We start from the raw sequence: 22,226 nt of genomic DNA on the forward strand, positions 1-22,226 counted from the left end.
CCCACGCCTGCTCTACACCTCTCATTGTGGGTAACTCCAGAGTGAAAGGGAGTTTAACTAATCTTGAGAGGGCTGGTACCAGAGCTCAGCCTGTGTGTGGAGGCAAATCCGACGATACAGTATCTAGTCTTTTCTACCTCAAACACCAGCTCGGGCTCCTTACTTGCAAAAGAGGTGACTATCCATGTCTCAAGAGCTTGCTTCTGTAGCCGAGGATAGGACCGCCATGGTCCCAGCCTTTGTCTGGGTGGTGAGCCCTTGAGAAGGGGGTGCCACGTTCCCTTTTCAGGCTGAGCCCGGCCGGGCCGCATGGATACAGGCCCGGCCACCAGGCGCTCGCCAACGAGGCTCATCTCTTTCTTCATAACAGGCTGGTTGAGCCATGCTTAGTATGATTCTGTACGAGAGAATATTCACTGTATCTGTATCAAAGTCACTGTAGTGCCATTGTCACTGCTTTATTTCCTGTATATGATAGCTGTCCATGTTAATCATTTTATTATAGCTTCAGCTGTTGTTAAAGCACGATATAAATCAATATGCATTGTATTCTATTGCATCTTGTTTTTATTTTCAACTACTGTCTTGATCAGGGGGCACATATACTACTTCTAGTTTACTGATTAATATAAAATGATACTTGTTTCCGACCCAGTTCTTCATTTAGAAATTAGACTATTAATAATAATTTACATTTTTTTTTAGATTTATCTGTCAAGACACTGATAATGGCATACAAAGTGACACGGTAGAAAAACTATAAATATCAGCATAAAACACTCGTTTTAGAAATAAACAAGCGATTAGCTTGATTTCCACAATTTTGTGCTTGCAGGCATGACATATTTTACATCAGGGGTGTCAAAGTAATTTTTTGCCGCGGGCCACATTGTAGTTATGGTTTCCTCTCGAGGGCCGTTATGAATTTGCGGAACCCATTAGAATGTTTAAATCCCTTCAAATATTACATATAGACCACACAGCAAATTAATGAATAACTCGTTTTCAAATCTGAAGTCAAGAATAATGACTTTTATTGTGGTTGACATCCAAAAATATGAAATTTTGGCTCAGATTTTAGCAATCATCATGAAATTTAACAAGTTTGATTTGCTTTCGCGGGCCGAAAAAAATGATGTGGCGGGCCGGATTTGGCCCGCGGGCCTTGACTTTGACACCTGTGTTTTACATGAACGTTCTCCTATATTGCCATCATTATCAGAATCAGAAAGCATTTAATCGTCCCACAATGGGGAAATTTGCATTCCACAGCAGCAATTTGATAGGGGGGTGAGGAGGGGGTGAAAAGATAAAAAAAGATATTCTAAGCATAATAAAAAATGTCAGAAGACCGTACTTCTGAAACTTCTTCTGCAAATCAAAATATTACTGATTTGAACAAATTGGATATGTAATCATTCATTAGATAGTTTGTGCCAATCACCGATAAGCTTGTGTTTTTGGTGCCAATCACAGTTTAGCTTGTGTTTTTGGTAAGATTATTGTGGCTGGCTTTTATGCTATGGTGACAATGTGCATCTACCGCCATACTTTTAATGTAATGATCAATTTAATGTAATAATCAATTTGACGTGTGACAACAACAATTTCAGTGAGGTTGGAGAAGCTGTGGTCCGCCTGTAATTCCAAAATATATCTGAACCGATTAAAGGAGACTTTGATTTTCACATCTTTAATCTTTTCCCACTAGATTCTGTCATTTTGTGTCGTGGGCTGTGTTGTATCATTTTTCATTAAAAGTTATATACAGCACTTGTTACAGCCTCTGATAACATGAAATGAATAAATGTGTTGTTTAAATATTTTGCTGAATGGTCGTTAGTCAATAGCTGAATCACTCTACATAATTAAATAAATAAGAATGAAGCATGAGCAAAAGCCAAACCTCTAAATATGTTCCGGCTTATAGCACAGTGCAGCTGTTGTGAACAAGCACAATATAAACCCTTGCTTGAGACTTACATATGAGCAAAACTCACCCTACCTTTTTGTCCCATGCCCTCCTGTTGCTTCATCAAAGTTTGCACACAAACAGGAAGTGAAGGCGCCAGAGGATTTGACTTTTGACTTGAGTGGTAGGCCAATTGTCATAGTGTCATCTATGCGTGGTTGCCTTACAGCTATAGTAGCACAGCACTAAGTGGTTACCAGCAGTTTCAGAAAGACTGTCTGAATACTTGTTGACCTTTGTTGCTATTGAGTGGGTGTTCATCACTAAAATACCTTTGTGCAATTAATGCCAGATCTAAGAAAAAGCAAGACACAATGTGCACCCCTCCCATCAGAGTACATTTACATTCTAAGACCTCTCCATTTGAAAGTTTCCCCAAGAAAACTTGTTAAGCCTGGTAGTAAAGAAGCCGACTTTGTATGAAACACTTTATTCTAATTTATGCTCTGGATTTCCATTTTCCATTGTTTTTGGTATGCCTGTCGCAAATAATTTTTTTCTATATGTTTACTCACGTTGACGTCACAGTGCAGAAGTACAGGTTTCAATTCTGCCTGTTCTCCCATTGCTTGCATAGGCTTTCTCCGGGTCATCCAGTTACCTTCAAAAACATGCATGGTGGGTTGATTGACCACTCCAAATAGTCCCTAGTTGTGAGTTGTTCATTTCTGTGTGCCCTGTGATTGGCTGCCCCTTCACACCACCTTATGCCCGAAGATAGCTGGGATAGGCTGCAGTCCCCCACAAACCCCCCAACCCTAATGAGGATAAAACAGTTCAGAAAATGAATGGATTAATATTTCCTAGTATTGTTTGTTCATCAGAGAATTTTCTACAAAGACATGACATTGAGTCAACAAATTTCAACTAATACAACTAAAACCTGCAGTTAAAATAAGTGAATTATCCTTCCAAATTAGAACTGATCTGTGTTTCACCGCATTCAGTCCTTGTGATTTCACTCTTTTCATTAGATTCTCTCTTTGAAGTTTTTTTTCCATCACCTCTTGCACCCTTGGCAGTGTTCACTTTGTAATTCAGGACTCCTCTTCTTCTTTTCCTTTCGGCTTTTCCCCTCAGGGGTCGCCACAGTGAATCAATGTCCTCCATCTGTCCCGGTTTTGTGCATCCTCTTCTCTCACACCAGCCACCTTCATGTCCTCTTTGACCACATCCATAAACCTCATCTTCGGTCTTCCTCTCGGTCTCCTGCCTGGCAGTTCAAGGCTTAGCATCCTTCTCCCGATATAGTCACTGTCTCTCCTCTGGACATGTCCAAACCATCTCAGCCTGGCCTCTCTGACTTTCTCTTCAAAGCCTCTAATATGAGTTGTCCCTCTAATGTACTCATTCCTGATTCTATCCAACCTGGTCACTCCCAAAGAAAACCTCAACATCTTCAGCTCTGCTACCTCCAGCTCTGCTTCATGTCTTTTCTTCAGTGGCACTATCTCCAGTCCAAACATCATGGCTGGTCTCACCACTGTTTTATACACTTTTCCTGTCATCCTAGCTGAAACCCTTCTATCACACCTGACATTATTCTCCAGCCGCTCCAGCCTGCCTGGACACGCTTCTTCACCTCTTTTCCACACTCTCCATTGCTCTCGACAGTTGACCCCAAGTACTTAAAATCATCCGCCTTCTTTAGCTCTTATCCCTGTAGCATCACTCTTGCACTTGGATCCCTCTCATTCACACACATAGATTCCGTCTTTCTGCGACTGATCTTAATTCCTCTCCTTTCCAGGGCATATCTCCACATCACTAGTTTCTCCGCCACCTGTTCCCTGTTCTCACTACAGATCACAATGTCATCTGCAAACATCATGGTCCAAGGAGATTCTTGTCTAACATCGTCTGTCAGCCTGTCCATCACAATAGCAAACAAGTAGGGGCTCAGAACTGACCCCTGGTGGAGTCCCACCTCCACCTTGAATTCCTCAATCACACCGACAACACACCTCACAACTGTCTTACAGTCATGATACATGTCTTGCACCGCTCTGACATACTTTTCCGTCACTCCAGACTTCCTCATGCAATGCCACAGCTCTTCTCTGGGCACCCTGTCATACGCTTTCTCCAGATCTACAGACACAATGCAATTCCTTCTGACCTTTTCTGTACTTCTCTATCAGCATTCTTAAAGCAAAAATCTCATTGTCAGTACAGCAGCTCCCCAGCTTATGAACATTCGAGTTAGGACGTTACGGTAAAAACGAACATTGTTGCGAGTACAGTATGTCGAAAAATGTTTGGACCGAGATGCTGGAAGTTAGATTTTGTATTGTGCGGCCATTTCTTTCCGCCAAGTTCGCCTGCGTACTGTGCGACACGCACGCACACACACACATTAGAGATTTCAAGGGCTGGATGTTTAAGCAACGGACACCAAGGTTGGGCAATCATGTTATAGTGTTGCCAACGAGTTCGGGCCTCGATCAGCTGAGCTCGCTAACGATTGGCTGTGTGGAGTATGTGGGCAGGGAGAAAATCCCTCTTCCCAGTTAAGGCTCCGAGTAGTAGTCGAATGGCGATGCATAACAAAATGTAATGGCACGTAATTCGGTAATTATGTGCCAGCAGCTTCAGTAATGGCTTACTGAAGACCCAAGAATGTATCGTCATTCTACAGTAGGTGTGAATTTATTTTACGACTCTTAGAGCATCTGTGTTTTATACTTCCCCATTCAGTGTTTGACTTAAACATACATTCCATACAAATATAGCACTAAAGCAATTTACGATCAAATTCACCTTACAAACGACTGCTCTGAACGTATCTCCTTTGTAAGGTGGGGAGCATCTCTACTGGTACATGTCATTTTGTTTCGCTCAAGAGGCCTCTTGAAGAGGTTCAGTTTTATCAAGCCAAAATGGACAGGACATTGTGTTGGCAGTTTCAGCAATACAAAGTGTAGATGGGAGTGTTTATATGTCATCATTTCTCGTTGCCTCATATCCTTAAGATGCTTGTAATAACTGAGTGTTTAAACCAAGGGAGCCCAGCCTTTTTTTGCCAGAGATCGACTTTTCAAGCAATCGACCCAGTACTGCAGATGCACGCATACACATACAGGGCATGATGAGCAACCGCTATCACGGCCCAAACCACAAACAAAAGCAAAACATAAAGTAGATACAAGATTGTGTGAGTTTATAAAAAGGAATTAGTGCTTATCTTTGTCAAGACCTGACATGGCGACATGGGATACAATTTTAGCAGTGTAACAATGTTGCTATTGTTGCTTACCTGTACCATTTTAAAATGCTTCTCTCTGATCCAAATAACCATTTTTGCCAGCGCTGTCAGGGAATTGTACATGAAACAAACTTTAAACTTTCAAAGAATTTTTTTAAATTCATTTTCCCTCCTTCAGTATAGATTTGTCCGTGAATGGTTTTGAGGCTCCGTCCTCTTAATTTAGTCAAACTTGTTCTTTAAAACCTGTAAATGCTGCAAGTTTCCCCAAAGTGCTTCCCAACTCTTATACAACCTAACACAATCCTCTTTTCAGCAAAGCTGAGTGGATGTAGTGACGCCTGTTTTTCCATCACATGGCGTGTGCAGCTCAGAAGGAAATGGCCCCAGCTTTACTGACATAAACAGATTTATTGAAACAGAGATCCAATATTTTACCATGCACGTGTGTGTGTGTGTGTGTATATATATATATATATATATATATAATACAGTGAGACCTCAGCTTACAAACACCTTACCTTACGAACTTTTCGGTTTACGAACGTCAAATTTATGAAAATTAAACCTTGAAATACGCACTACTTTTCGCGATACACACCCACCACGGCTGCCAGAGTGATCTTCGGATGCGGCGGAGTCAATCTTATGCGGAATTACACCTTGAAATACGCACTACTTTTCGCACGTTTCCACACCTCTCTGAATTCACACGTTGATCGCCTCAGAGGAGCTTTTTGCAGATAATTTTACTATTAGGAAATGAATGCAAGATGATCCCCTAATAATCAACGTCGAGGAGAAGAAGGAGATCATTGAGAAACACGAATGAGGTGTGCGTTTGTGGCGTCACATGTGCACTCCGCGGCTGTCATGTGAACCTTAGCTTGACACATCTCTCACGCTGTATGTCACTTCCCTGAGAGTGACTTTCTACGACCATTCTACAAATAAAGAGCCCGGTACCGTTCACCATTGCTACCATCCTTCGCCTAAAAGCTTTACACAAAGGCGTTATTTAGTCGATGCTTTCACGTGACTAATGACACCGAAATTGTCACGTGCGAGTTGACAGCTGGGGCAGGGCCGCCGCTCGCCACCTCCGCCAGCCGAAGAAGACACTTCAATTTCATTTCATTTCAACGAGTCGCTGTCACCTCACCAGTGACATGATTACGACGCTTGCGCTGGCAAGTCCAACAGTTTGCTTTGCCGGAGGTGATTGTTAGCCGCGATCACGTAAGTTTGGTGCTTTCCGGGATCGCGAATGTGCGTGTTGATCCCCTCGTCACCGATACTGGGACATTTCAACGAGTCGCTGTCACCTCATGTGACATGATTACGACGCCTCGCTGTGTCTCGTACTGGCAAGTTCAAGAGTTTGCTTTGCCGAGGTGATTGTTAGCAGCGTGTTAGCAGATTGTTAGTGTATATATATATATATATATATATATATATATATATATATTCCTTTTCTCCCACTTTTTCACATTTGCCCACACACGTATGTTAATGTTATATACAACACCCAATTAAATTAAATCCAAGTCATTTTATCAACCAAGTTACACAATGAAACACAAATTTACAGTGGTCGGAAAAATTCCCAATTTGAGTTTTTCTAAATACAGTCTAGTTCAGGGGTGGGCAAACTTTTTGACTCGCGGGCCGCATTGGGTTCTAAAATTTGACAGAGGGGCCGGCCCAGGAGCATTTTGAGGGAGTGTTTGGGCCGGAAATACTAAAGCATTAAAGGACAACCGACGCCTGCGGACAAGTTACGTCCATAATTTATAAAATCACTTCAAATGACTTCGACTGAGGGTATTTTACAAAGATTCCACAGCATATAGCTATAGTTTACGTTTTATGACTTGCGCTGAATATTCTTGAAGTCTTGTTTTCGAGTTGATGACGATCCCCATGTGACGTCACGTTTGGACCGCCCCTGACCGAGAAAGCGACATACAATGCATTTTGTGGTACTTTGTTTGGTCTGAAAACTTTGTGTTGATGGCGAAATTAGAAGAAAAACACATAAATCACGCGATGGTGAATCGTTGTGTGTTGCACCAAGACAACTATTTGATATTCGCTGACACAAATTCCCAGCTGACAAATCAGCCCATTTCCAACGGAGCTTGGGTGCCATCTTCAGCATTTTTGGGTGCTACATTGCTGTCATTGACGGCTCGAATTGATATGGCAGGACTCCTTGAATCAATTGCAAACATTTATGCTTTCGTCTTCAGAACTATTTGAATCATATTCATAACTGAACATAACAAGAAAGCATCTTCTCCGAATCTGAACTAATTGTTTTGATTCTCGAGCAAGGCAAGACGTCTTGACGTGACGTCACGAACAAGGGGGTGGGACCTTCTGAAACTGGCCATTTCCGGATTCCTTTTGAAGTCATTTTTATTGGTGTTTTTCATTTAACTAAAAATATCAGCATGCCTGTTTTGGGTATTTTAGATGCTAAAAAACGTTTTTCTGATGTCAGTGGGAAACCAAAAAAAATGGTGCCGGTTGTCCTTTAAATGTAGTGTGTACAAACCTCATAGCACAGTAAGAACACTACAACCCAATGTATAAACTGTCTTTCAAATGTGAAAAATATCCCTGATCAGTTAATAAATTTGTCTCAAGGAATATGCAAGATATGGCGTTTACATACTATTTCGCAGATACTTGGAGGAGGAAATGGAAATAGATTAAAATAACATATGCACTGTGATTTATCAAGATTGCGTCTGTTTTTAATAAGTTTCCATCGAAGGGGCAAAGTTAAAGAAATCAACATTTATTGAAAAATGGAATCACTTTCAACATTCAAAACATATTATTACACAACGAAATATTCAAGCTCAATAATACCTACTTGTGTTAAATTCCGCAAAATCATAGATGGTTTGTCCTGACCGCGCGCTCAACAAACTCCTCACTGACGCCCTCGCCTTCACCCGCAAACAGTACACGTGTACCGTCGCCGAGCACACAGACATAGACTACCTGCAGTTGAAATTTGCATACTCCGCATGGCAGCCAATCAGAAGCCTGCTTCTTTCTTCCGGACTTTCGCAAGCGTTATAAAGTCGTGCAATTGCATATCATTTTCCAAAATAGATGCACAGAACCTCAGCCCAGAAGAAAGATTCAAAAGAAGCTAACAACATATGTGACGCTACAAAACGTAAATTTACATTAAACCGTGACTGTAAAGTGTACGTGAGACTTATGAAAGGGGCTTAGTGGCTCGTAGGAAGCAATGCAAACGTTGCATTGTGCACCACAGTGACAATCCACTACTGCAGCAAAATCTGCAGCCATGCACATTTACCGTAAACTAAGTGAGGTAGCATTTGTAGTATTCTTGATTTAAAAAAAACTTTATACTTCGTGACAATGTTTTATTTAATGTGGTTAGTTGTCTCATTGTGCTTCAAGTTGTGAAGAATGGGGCAGGTAACTTTTCAGTTATCTGCCGTGTTGTCCAGCTAACTTTTTGTCATGAGTTTCAGACACTGTTTTTACTATAATTTGGGCAAATTTGGCGGGCCGGATTAAAAAGCCTAACGGGCCGTATGTGGCCCGCGGGCCGTAGTTTGCCCATATCTGGTCTAGTTAGTACAAACAATTCCGGTAAATAAAGCGTGTCGTTTCTGTGGCGTTATTTTGACTGGACCAATAAATGGTTTCCTATCGCACACGAGTTGTGTGATCAATGTGATTTTGCTGTGCCTGTATGTATTATTTTGTATTTACATTGAATTTATAAGCGCCTTTCAAAACTCTCAAGGACACTATGCTTCTGATGTGATGTGTTTCAGGGAGTGGTGGTGGTGGGGGGGGGGAGATAACGTTGCGTGGGCGTGGCAAATATTTGTGCTGCATTCCCCCACCTTTTGGTAAAGGGCAGTAATATATCCAAAAGATACACGCCAAAAGAAGGGCCACAAAATTAGGGAATGAGCATTCAACGAGAGTTCTGTTTTTCATATACAGTAAAGTCTCGTTATATCGATATTCAAGGGAGTCCGAAAAAATATCAATATAACCGGGACTATCGATATATCCGACCCTGTTTGCATGTAATTTTCTCCGTGCGTGCATAGAAATAGTATCGATATAACCGGGACTATCGATATATTCGATATCGATATAACGAGACTTTACTGTATATGAGTTGTACTTGAGTCTAAGTTGCAGGACCAGCCACATTTTGAGAAAGAAAAGTAAGACATGGATTGCAGAGACGAAAATAATTGATTTCCTTGGTGGTTGCACAATTGTTCATTGCAGTTGTCTCAACTCAATTGCCTATCTTTGTGTTATTCAAAGGGAACAATTCTCTCTCTCTCTCTCTCTCTCTCTCTCTCTCTCTCTCTCTCTCTCTCTCTCTCTCCCTTTTCTGCTGTTTCAGGAACCTTTTGAAGATGGGTTTGCCAATGGTGATGAGCTGTCCCCAGCAGAGGAAGCTGCAGCAATGGAAGCTGCTGACTCTAAAGGAGTTGTCAAGTTTGGCTGGATTAAAGGAGTTCTGGTTTGTTACACATTTTATATCCCAACCAAATAAAAAACTCATTCGTTGGCAAATTGGATAGATTGGATTGGATTTGCCTTTATTCGTCTCGCAGTAGAGAAATTTACATTTCACAGCAGCAAAGTGATGAAAGGAATGAAAGTAGAAAAACTAAATACAGGAGCTGCTGGAAAGGCAGCCACTCTCGCGGCGCCGTCTTGAAGTCAAAAGAACAAAAAAACACGAAATAGCAAATAACATGACAACACAAAGACAGAGTCATTCATTCTGAAGCACTTTCTGTACCCTCTTTGTTACATGAAGCAGTTCCAGATGAAAGAGGAGAGTATCAAAGGAATGTCAATGGAATGTGCATGTCGACTACAAGCTAAATGTTGAAAGCAAACACGCAGCTGTAGCTGTCCATTGATGAAAAGATTGTCTCACATCTCCTGTCCCACGTGAATCCGCTTCAATTCTAAGCCGCGATAGTTCCACATACGCATCGGCGCTTTGTGCTGACGCTCCTTATTGCGGGCTCCTCAAGCCATGCATCCACCCAGCCGCATACTGTCCAACAGCACCGACCTTGATATTGCAGGGATGTTCAAGACCTTTTTTTCAGACCGATAGTACAGGTTCTCAACTCCTGAGTATCACCAATGTCATTACTTTGATTTGAAATAAGGCCGGCATCAGCACATTTCTGATACCAGCTATCAGTGTTTAGCACATCGTTTGAGAAATCTAGATTTGTTCTGTTTTATGTCTGATTATTTCAATGCTTTCAGTTTAAATGCCAACCATTTTAGCTGTACAAGCCACCCATCCATCCATTAAAAGTACTAATAGTCTCTAACTATTCTAATTATTAAATCCAGACAACTAATTTGTATTGAAAGGTTCGTAATTCCAATGTTGTTGTTATACCACAATCCTGTGGTATCATGTGAATAGTATTATAATGAACAAATACTTAGAAACTATTCAACAATCAAGCAAAATTTGTACTTGATGAAGGATCAACAATGTGATGGTAAATATGGAGTTTTTTTTGTACCCAGTTGCACACAGCACAGATTTGCATCAGTGGCATCGTTGACAATTCAGGGGATGAATACCTGTCCTATCGGTCTGTAAAATAATTACAAAACATATATATATATATACAGTGGTACCTCGGTTCTCGAACGCCTCACAGTTCGAACAAATCGGTGTTCGAACAAAATATTCGAGATATTCTTGCTTCGGCATTCGAACATCAATCGGTGTTCGAACGCCAATACGACGCGTGAGTGCGTACGCGAGGGTGGGGACCTGAGCGGCGCACGGGTGTATCGCTCTGTTCGTGACCAACTGTTGTCGCTAGCGGACGTGCTGTGTTTTGCTCTAGCGTTTAATATAGGTGTACAAAGAGTTTTAGCCCCTAATCATGCCTCAAAGAAAGTAAGTGTTGCTTAAAGTGACATAAGAAAAGTAGTGCGTACAACTATTGCATTTAAGAAAGAAATAATCGCAAAATATGAAGGAGGTGTGCGAGTGTCTGATCTGGCGAGGGAATACAGCATGCGAAATCTACGATCAGTACGATATTAAAGAATAAGGAGGCTGTGAAATCTAGTGATGTGACTGTGGGAGTGAGAGCAAGTGTCATTGGATAGATATTTTTAAGAGAAAAGAACATCCTGTAGCCGAGTCATCCGTAGCTGTCACGTTCCGAATGAGAGTGACGGCAGCTGACTCGTCGGAACATAGTGGAATGTCTGGGATCCCAAAGCAGACACGTACTACCCAAGCAGGATGTTTATTCACAAATAAAAGAAAACACAGCGAGTAAGAAGGCAGGGGGTTATCCGACCCGCTTACTACGCAAAAAAGCAAATGGCACACGAGGGTGCAAAATTACGCAATCCCGGAAGATGACATAAATTTACGCAGGGGACGCAGGGAAAATACCTCGGACCGGATACACTCGCGCATCGAAGGAAGAGTCCAGGTACGGTGGCGAGTTGAGTCAATCATCCGGCACTGGCGAGGTGATCGCGAACCGTATAAATGCCCCGTGTCCGTGATTAGAGAATTGACAGCAGGTGGAGAATGGCCGGGAGAGGCAGCCACCCCCCCCCCCCCCCCCCCCCCCGCTGTCAACTCGCAAGTGACAGGAGCAAAGAGATGGTTTCGGTGTTCGAAAAAAATCGCTTTTCGAACAGGGTCTTGGAACGAATTATGGTCGAGAACCGAGGTACCACTGTATATGTGTGTGTGTGTGTGTGTGTGTGTGTGTGTGTGTGTGTGCGGTGTGTGTTTAAAGTTATGTCCCCTCTTTTTTTGCAGGTCCGCTGTATGTTGAACATATGGGGTGTCATGCTGTTCATTCGTATGTCCTGGATTGTGGGTCAGGCTGGAATTGGTAAACAATTGTCTCTCAATGTCACTTTGCTTTGGCATGAAACGTGTGTTTGTTTATTTGGGGTTCATCTATAAGCTTCTGTTAAAATTGTCAACTCAGAGGTCAGGTTGTGAGGACAGCTGTGCATCCATGGATGTTCAGACTTTTTCCAGCTCTTCAATGCAAATCCCGAGGTGTTCAGAGACCTGCTAAGAGACTTTGTCTCAGCAGCTTTTCCTGACTTTTCTTTTGGGCCCCCTTCCTGTAGGATATGACCGGAACAACTCAGCAAAGGCCAGGAGGTGTCCAGGAGATGTCCATAAGGCATTCTAATTAGTCTGAGCCATTTCATCTGGCTTCATTCGATAGACAAGCAGCAGCAGCTGCTCTGAGCCCCTCTCAAATGACTGAGCTTTACACCCTATTAGTGTTGAACTAAGTTACTGTATGAGGCTTTGATGTTTAGCTGGCAAAAATGACTCAATACCATCATTTTGAAGTCCCGGTACTTTGAAAAATCACATGTTGTGCACACACCTGATCTCGGTGTCAGGATGGGTTATTGTTGGTGTTTAAATTGCACACATACAGAGATAGAGCTTCTCAGAGATATAGCTTCTCCGACTCAGCCGTTTCATATTTTCCCATATAAATCTGTCCAGCCATTTTTCCATATCACACATTCTTGCGTCTGGTTAAATCTGTCCCCTTAGAAATGACTTGAATAATATAAATATACATATTTGCCTTGTTCATAGCCGTCTCACCTAATTAGTACAGTCAAACCTTGTTACAACCAATGTTTTGACACCATAATATTCATATTTCAAGGTTGGGATTTTAAGTAATTCATTTTCAATTGATGATTCTACTTACAACAAACAGCATTATACTGTAAACATTATTATAATGACCAGTTTTGCCCATAAAATAGTGAAAGGGCCGATCTTACAACCTTCTGTGGAAAGCTAACTGCCGCTACGACTAATAGATGAGATGAGAAAACCTTTGTTCATCTCACGGAACACGGTGCCATCTTTTCTGCATGAACTTGCGGTCTAATTTGAACGTCATGTACAACATGGTGCTGCGCCTCCAGAATGCATGGAGCTAAATGGAGGCCATCTAGAACATATGCTGTAGAACAGAGGACAAAAAGGCCAAAGACCCTCGTGTTTTGAATGTAATAAACTAGTTATGACCAAAGTGTCATTTCATACGGACAAAACACTAAGAAAATGGGCCTAATTAGAGTTGGGGCCGTTTTTTTTGGGGTCACCCTGTGTACAGTAGCATGGGTCACAACTAAACATAACACTAGTAACTTGATTATGTATGTACTACTCGTGTAAATAAACATATAATTAGTTACTCACCCCTTTATTACAAAAGCATGTAATAGGAATTGAATGGTTGAAGTCACGTGATAAATCTTAAAAAAAAATGACATGACTATACGTAGACTTATTGTATTTATGTGGCTTGACATCCTCCTCCCAAGACGATGCACATGTAACAACACTTTATCGTTGGTTCTATTGACAGTTAACGCATTCACTGCCAGACAATGTGCAAAAATGTGACCACTCCAGTGCCAGGGTTTTGGTTCATTTTCACTAACATTGCAGAATCAACAGAATCTTGAGTTTTAGGACTACATAAACATTCAATGAAGTGTAAAAAACCTGAGACTCTCTTCTTTCATCAGAAAAAGAGTTAATTCCTAAATTATACGAGTCTGGCTGTCCGAAATACAATGCATTATGTGTGTGTGTGTGTGTGTGTGTGTGTGTGTGTGTGTATATATATATATATATATATATATATATATATATATATATATATATATATATATATATATATATATATATATATATATATATCTTCTGTTTGATGCCTGACCCCAAATACTGCGTTTCATAATGAGAAATTTTACAGCTGAATTTTAATACTATGATACCATTATATTTTTGCTTATCGTACCATTACAAGTACCATTACAATTTAATATCAGCCAGCCACGTCAAACCCTTCTCAAGAGATCTTGTGTGTATACTTCTAAATTGGGATTTAAAGAATCTGATATTTTACACAAAAAACAAGGAGTGGCCTTAATTTTCCTTCAGTGACTGGCCTAGACCTTCCTTCAGTGGCTTTTCATTTGTTTGTTGGGCAATTTTGATGAAGCGATTATAAAGATAACTCCTTGTCCGCCACAGCCCTATCATGCCTGATTGTTGCCATGGCCACTGTTGTGACGACGATTACTGGACTCTCCACTTCTGCTATTGCAACTAATGGGTTTGTTCGAGGAGGTATGTCTTGTCTTTTCAAATACCGTCCAAGCATCTAGAGCATTGTTATTAGAAAAGAACACACATTAATCCTTTGTGTTTTGGTGCCATCCTTTCTTTTTGGGCAACTTTAATTTGTATCCGCATTGTTTTATTGTCCGTTCTCTACATTATCTTATGTACAATGCAGACATAAATGATGGTACATATTTTAATTCTTGTCTTGATTTTGGCTTAAGGTGCATTGTTTAGAACGTTCTTCAGACTGGTTAATATCTCTGTTTATATGCAATTTTATCCAGACGTTATTACAACCCTGAAAATTGAGTCCCGCTGCATAAAATGTCTGCAATAACCAATGCAATTTTGTTCAAACCCTTTCACAAATCTGAAAAACTACAGTGAAATCGGATTTTTCTTTTAATTTCAAATTCACCATTGTACTAAGCTAAGGCAAAAATCATAGCATCCTGGATGTACCTTCATATATACATGATAATCTAAATATGGTCCTGGTTGTCCTAACTATTTACTATGACTGTGGCTGACTATGATTTGTAAATCATGTCCTTGCCTCTGTAGGTGGAGCATACTATTTGATTTCAAGAAGTCTGGGTCCAGAATTTGGAGGGTCGATTGGTCTAATCTTTGCATTTGCCAATGCAGTGGCTGTGGCCATGTATGTGGTCGGCTTTGCTGAAACAGTTGTGGAACTTCTTGCGGTGAGCCTCTTCATTTTTCATACTTTTCAAGGCAGAGGTGATAGCATTTATAAATAAAATAAAGGTTATCTTATTCATTTTACTCAAACCCCGCATGTGTCACCATTAAGAAAATATTGCACACACAAATTTGTTACGTGATTTAAACCCAGCAACATCTGGTGAACTATTGCATCCTTTAGTATCCTATACCAAGGCAGTCTTCGGAGATATACTGTATCTGTAAACAATGTCGCTACAAACAAGGCAGTCAGCATTTAAATTACCGTGGCCTATGTGTACTTGAAAAGAAGAAATTCAGATGGACTCCATTGAGGGAAAAACACAAATATGTGTATATATATATATATATATATATATATATATATATATATATATATATATATATATATATATATATATATATATATATATATATATATATATATATATGTGTATATATATATATATATGTATGTGTGTATATATGTGTATATATATATATATATGTGTGTATATATACACACACACACATATACTGTATATATATACTGTATGTTCTGTATGTGAGGTCAGTTCTGCTTGTCTGTAAATGTCAAGCCTGTAAACATACTGATTACTAACAGATGCCAATTGATGGCAACACGGCTCAGGGTTTCAATACACAAAAGGGCATTGATGTGCATGCGTGCATGTACGGTGGGGCGTTGAAGAATTGCATTTGGTGGAGGCCAACATTTAGGGTCTATTTAGGTAGGTTCAATCAGAGTTTTGGCCATCAAGCTTACAGTGCAGCCAATTTAAGTATGTATGCAATAAAGAGACTTCATTTGTATTTGGAAATCCTTAATCCTTGATGTGTTGCATTTTTGGTGAGGATTGGGACATTTTTCGATTTCAAATTGGGACCCTGGTATCTTTTGGGAATGACCGCATGTGTCGCGTTTTCTTGCAAAAAAATATGAAAATAGGCAATTGTGTTGGTCTGTTTTCAGATTTCAGAGATTGAGGTCCGTGAATGTCTCACTTTTAATAATAATAAATAATCACAATACAGGGGCGGCCCGGTAGTCGAATGGTTAGCACACCGGCTTCACAGTGCAGAGGTCGCCGGTTCGCGTCCTGGTCCGGCCTCCCTGTGTGGAGTTTGCATGTTCTCCCCGGACCCGCGTGGGTTTTCTCCGGGTCCTCTGGTTTCCTCCCACATTCCAAAAACATGCATGGCAGGCAGATTGACCACTCCAAATTGTCCCTAGGTGTGAGTGTGAGAGTGACTGTTGTACGTCTTTGTGTGCCCTGCGATTGGCTGGCAACCAATTCAGGGTGTCCCGCCTCGTGCCCGAAGACAGCTGAGATAGGCTCCAGCACCCCCCGCGACCCTAATGAAGAATAAGCGGTACGTAAAATAGATGGATGAATAACAATACATTATATTTTAAGCGCCTTTCAAAGCTCTCAAGGACACTTTACAGTCACAGACAAGCATAGGTACTATAATAAATAAAATATAATCACAAATACAATGCAATAAATAAAATACAATTATAACTAGAATCAAGAGAGAGAGAGTTACACAGAAAATGCAATTTTAAATAGGTGGGTTTTGAGTTGGGGCTTGAAAGTGGGAAGAGAATCGATGTTACGACTGTTGGGCAGAAGTGAGAATGTTTTTTGGAATGTCTGAGGAAATCAGAGGACCCAGAGAAACCCCACGTGGAGAAAATGTAAACTTCACACAGGGGGGCCGGAACGAGACTCAAACTCGCGACCTCTATACCGTGAAGCCAGGGTGTTAACCACTCGGCTACCGGGCTGCCACAGTTGTACAGTTGGTGCAGTAAATCAATGAACATTTTTAATCAGTCACCCTATTTGTTGTACAACACGTGTGCAATTAGACAGATGAGACTTTGAGACCCTCAAAGTGTCTGGTGTTGGAGATTATATGGATCAGTAACAGTGATTCAAGTTAGTACAGAGCTGGAGCTACAATGATTATAACGGGATGCTCTTCCACAGGTTGTGAAAAATTTCAGAGTCACTATACAGTTAGATTTGGGTTACTGTTTCGAGAGTTAATGGCGCGAGGGAAGAAGCTATTTAAATGTCTGCTGGATTTGGTGCACCTGGATCGGTAGCAGCTGCCTGAGTGAAGTAACTGGAGCCGGTGTTGGGCTGGGTGCGGAAGGTCCAGTAGGATTTTCCGAGCCTTTGTCTTGGTTCTTACAGTGTACTTGTCCTGGAGAGTGGGTAGGGCAGTGCCAATAATTTCAAACTGCTCTGATAGCTTTTGTCAGTTTAGAATTAGAACGCGCCTCAGTTCTTGTCTCTGTCAGTTTTCACAATGAGCCAGTTAAAAGGCAATTTGAAAAATACAAATTAAATTCATACCCATATGTTTTTTTTGCAGAATTTAAAAGGAAAACATTCATTAAAGACCAACAAACAAAATTCATGATATTTCTAAGGAATATTTTATTTGCGCTCATCTTTCAGAGTGTGGATGCCGTCATGACAGATGAAATCAATGACGTCCGAATCATAGGCACCATTACTGTAATCCTTCTACTAGGCATATCTGTTGCAGGGATGGAATGGGAAGCAAAGGTATGTCCAAGTCTCGCCCATTGTTTCACACTTGGAAAGCCTGCATTAACTGTAGATTCTCAGAATATGTTATTTGCAATGTTCCAAACAAATCAGACTTAAGCTAACTGGTGAATTTTCCCCTTTTAGGCCCAGATCTTCTTGCTCTTTGTACTCATCACAGCAATCATCAACTATTTCATTGGGACTTTTATCCCTCTTCAGTCAAAGAAATCCACAGGCTTCTTTGGCTATGACGGTATTTGTTTTTATATGAAGCTACTGGCAGACAATGCCAGTGATGGATACAAGTGATGTAAAGTGATGGATACACTTTCATTTGTCATTCTACTGTGATCCACTGTTGACTCATTGCTGATGATCACTGTGAGTGATTTTATCCTCTTTGTAATAAGCCCTTTTGTATTCTCCTAGGTTCTATCATGTGGGAGAACATGGGTCCTGACTTCAGAGGAGAAACATTCTTTTCTGTCTTTGCCATTTTTTTCCCTGCAGCTACTGGTATCCTAGCTGGTGCCAACATTTCTGGAGACCTTGCAGTAAGTCAACGGTTTTCAAATATATATGTTTTGAGGCCAGATTGAGACTGATGACTAAAAGTGTGTTTTCATGCCTGGAAAGAGTACGAACAGATCTGGAGTGGCATTATGGGTAGACGAGATTTTCCTGGAATTCCAGATTTTTCCTCCAGGAAATTGAAATACTTATTGACAAAAGTGAATGAACACACATTTGAATTCATTGTATTGCTTGTAGCGACACCACCCGTGAAAGCAACATTTTGACAAAAAGGGAAACACAGATAGCAGAAAAACGGACGTGATGTCTTCAGAATCAGAATCAGAATCAGAATACCTTTATTCGTCCCGCAATGGGGAAATTTGCAGTCCACAGCAGCAATTGAAGAGGGATGGGGTTGGGGTGGGAGTGAAAGGATAGAAAACAAGATATTCTAAGCATAACAAAATAAAAATGTCAACTGTATACTGTGCAAATGTAGATGTGCAAAAACCGTTCTATAAACAAGACTGTACATAGTGCAGAATCAAGAAATGCATTTAGATATATTGCAACAACCCATATTTACAAGTGTCCATTTTTTTTTTTTTTTTTCACATGTGAACATTGGGAATTGTGAAGCCTGACAGCAGTCGGTAGGAACGAGCGGCGGTACCTCTCCTTCTTGCAGCGCGGGTGTAATAGTCTCTGGCTAAAGGAGCTACCCAGAGCTGTCAGGATGGGCAGGAGGGGGTGGGAGGGGCTGTCCGTCATAGCTTTTAGTTTAGCTAGCGTCCGTCTGTTGCCCACCTCCTCTAGAGAGTCCAGCGAGCAGCCCACGACAGAACTGGCCCGCTTGACAAAGCGCTCCAGTCTTTTTCTGTCCCGGGTGGTGATGCTGCCTGACCAGCAGACAATGCCATAGTGGATGGCTGATGCCACCACAGAGTCATAGAAAGTCTTTAGGAGTGACCCCTGAACTCCAAAAGACCTCAGTTTCCTGAGGAGGAAGAGGCGACTCTGTCCCTTTTTGATTAGGGCATCCATGTTTGTTGTCCAGTCCAGTTTATTGTTGAGAGTAACACCCAGGTACTTGTAGGAGGTCACCCTCTCAATGTCCGAACCCTGGATGTTCAATGGTGCAGGTGACGATTGTTTCCTGCAGAAATCCACCACCAGCTCCTTGGTTTTGCCGGTGTTGATCTGGAGGTGATTCTGCTGGCACCAGTCCACAAAGTCCTTTGTCAGTCCCCTGTACTCCCTATCGTCTCCCTCTGTAATGAGGCCGACAATAGCTGAGTCGTCAGAGAACTTCTGAAGGTGGCAGGTTGGAGTGTTGTAGTTGAAGTCCGAGGTGTAGAGGGTGAAGAGGAATGGAGCCAGGACTGTTCCCTGCGGCGCTCCGGTGCTGCAGAGAAGCCTGTCCGACTCACAGTTCTTTACCCTCACGTACTGTGGCCTGTTTGTGAGGTAGTCTGTAATCCAATCTTGTCTGCTACCTTAGCACTTGGAGTAGTTCAAACCTTCTTCGATCTGTGACATTGGTTGCGTCGATGCTGATTGGGTCCGGGGCGGCGGTTCAGCAAAGTCCACTTTATCTCAGTAATACAATGCTGAGATGAGCTGACAAAATAGCATGATATTTTTCTCTGGCAGTGGAACTTGGATCAAGGATTTGTCTGATAGACAGACAGATTGAAGTCTCAGTGGATTATATTTACGGATCATATTGTGTTTGCATTAGAAGTAAAGACCAGGCGAAGGGAAACTTGAGTGGTGGGAGTAAGTGCTGAAATGATGAGGAATGTTAATGAACTAACAAGAAGACTCATGGATAAGGTGAAGGGAGGCTTCCAGACAGCTCTCGTCAGAGAAAGAAATGCAGTCAAACTGGGGTGATGATAGGGAGAACGATAAGCTGTGTAATACATTATGACAAAATAAAAGAAGATATACTACATGGTGCAAGAAACAAATTCGGTGCAAGTGCTTTATTTTTTTTATTATTTGGCCGGGATTCGATTTATATGCTAGAGCGATTTATGTGAGAAATAAATACCATATTCTCATCATTTGAGGTGTTATTTTTACATTAAACCCCAAGAGTGTACCTAGGTCTGTGTTGACACTTTACTCACTGATAAAGACAACTGATGATGAGTCTGACATCGGTGACATACAGGAAGCACTGCATCTTATGGCTCCGAGGATGAAGATTTGATTAGATTTGGAGTGATTTATTTTTTTCATGTTCTTTATTCTACACTTATGTTGGACAGTCTGCGGCAGCTCATGTATTTTGTTTTTCTACTTTCATTCCTTTCATTACTTTGCTGCTGTGAAATGTAAATTTCTCCACTGTGAGACTAATAAAGGCATATCCAATCCAATAACACTATATATATTACGCAAACATAACTGGCAGGTTGTCGGTTTGTTGTTTCTGTGTCATGTCACCTGAGCACGTCATACACTTATTCAGTGTCTATTCATTCTATTTGCTTTTCAATATAACAGTTGTTCTTGGTGTTGGATTTTATCAAATACATTTCCCCCCAAAATGCGACTTATACTCCATCCATTTTAATACTGTAACCTATCACAGCTGTCTTGAGGCAGTACAACCTGAAGTGGTTGCCAGCCAATCGCAAGGCACACGTAAAACCATCCACGGACAAACTCACCCATAGGGACATATTTGGGGGTTCCATTAACCTGCCATGCATATTTTTGGAAGAAACTGGACTATGCGGAGAGCAATTCAACTCCACACAGGAAGGCCGAAGCAGGATTCAAACCGTGCACCTCAGATGCTGACACGCTATCCAGTTGACCACTGGGCCAGCCACTTATACTCCAATGTGATTTGTATTATTATTATTATTGTTTCTCCTTTATGAAGCATTTCATGGCTGGTGCGACTTATACTCAGGAGTAATTTATAGCCAGCAAAATACAGGAAAATGTTTATTTCCAGAATATTTCGAAACCAATCGATGTTTTCACTGTTTTTTTTCTTTTTAACTATTGATTAACTGTTCACTACTTCCTGGGCACATCCATTAAGTCATGTACTAGATAATGTTATCAGAGACATGCCACATGCTGCACACGTTCAACAATTAGGTCTCTGAATAAACTTCTGATGCTTAACACCTGAAGTGTTCGGGATTATTGGGCTGAGATTTTGTCTCTCTCAAGAGCATTGCTTTTGCATTGATTCTGTCAAAATCTTGTACTGCATGTCTGAACGAATAATGTTTCATTTGTGTCTGTGATTGGTAAATTCATGCATGTATCTTTCTTGGATGCTATTTGAAGGACCCACAGCTGGCCATTCCCAGAGGAACTCTTCTGGCCATATTGATCACTGGAATAGTTTATCTGGGAGTTGCTGTTTCTACAGGTACTTGTTTTTTTTGTATGTCATTTACAGACAGATGGAAAGAGAGCCCTTTTTTCCATTTCAATAACTTCCAGTTACTTTTTTGCACTTGACCCCTACCTCTCCAGGTTCATGTATTGTGAGAGATGCCAATGGAAATGGCACAGTCAGTTCTCAGTTCCTGGTGAATTGCACTGATGCTTCCTGCAAATTTGGCTATGACTTTTCTTCTTGTAAGAGTGACAAAGGTGGCTGTCGCTATGGCCTACAGAATGATTATCAGGTATTATTTTAAGAGTCATCTGTTGAATTATTAGATGTACTGTTGCTAAAACATGTTTTGAATGTGTAACCAGGTTATGAGCATGGTTTCGGGTTTTGGACCAATCATTACAGCTGGAATCTTTTCTGCCACCCTGTCCTCAGCACTGGCGTCATTGGTCAGTGCACCCAAAGTATTTCAGGTGAGCCATCATGTTGTTTTCACAAAATTGAACCTGGGCCTCACCTTGGCAGAGTTGAGTGCAATGTTCAAATTCTCATTAGTCAAAAATGGAAGTTGGCCAGGCGTTGTGTGCAGCACACTCATTACTCTACCCACAGCATTATGTTACTTACGGAATTGAATAGAGACCCTTTGGTTACAAGGT

The 22,226-nt window shown here is 41.1% G+C and overlaps 1 protein-coding gene across 2 annotated transcripts in view; it reads left to right on the forward strand.

The window, feature by feature from the left end:
* slc12a2 (solute carrier family 12 member 2) overlaps nucleotides 1-22,226 on the forward strand; it is a 58,895-nt gene that overhangs the window by 11,733 nt on the left and 24,936 nt on the right. For both annotated transcript variants that reach the window (XM_089020998.1, XM_089020997.1), the window contains exons 2-11: nucleotides 9,604-9,723; nucleotides 12,037-12,112; nucleotides 14,311-14,406; nucleotides 14,968-15,107; nucleotides 17,583-17,693; nucleotides 17,823-17,931; nucleotides 18,108-18,232; nucleotides 21,513-21,597; nucleotides 21,705-21,859; nucleotides 21,933-22,040. In XM_089020998.1, coding sequence (XP_088877124.1) covers nucleotides 9,604-9,723; nucleotides 12,037-12,112; nucleotides 14,311-14,406; nucleotides 14,968-15,107; nucleotides 17,583-17,693; nucleotides 17,823-17,931; nucleotides 18,108-18,232; nucleotides 21,513-21,597; nucleotides 21,705-21,859; nucleotides 21,933-22,040 — 1,125 coding nt within the window. The remainder of the gene's footprint in view (nucleotides 1-9,603; nucleotides 9,724-12,036; nucleotides 12,113-14,310; nucleotides 14,407-14,967; nucleotides 15,108-17,582; nucleotides 17,694-17,822; nucleotides 17,932-18,107; nucleotides 18,233-21,512; nucleotides 21,598-21,704; nucleotides 21,860-21,932; nucleotides 22,041-22,226) is intronic.

This window comes from Hippocampus bargibanti, linkage group LG18 (assembly GCF_051943395.1).
Source record: "Hippocampus bargibanti isolate YZ-2025 linkage group LG18, ASM5194339v1, whole genome shotgun sequence".
NCBI classification, from domain to species: Eukaryota; Metazoa; Chordata; class Actinopteri; order Syngnathiformes; family Syngnathidae; genus Hippocampus; species Hippocampus bargibanti.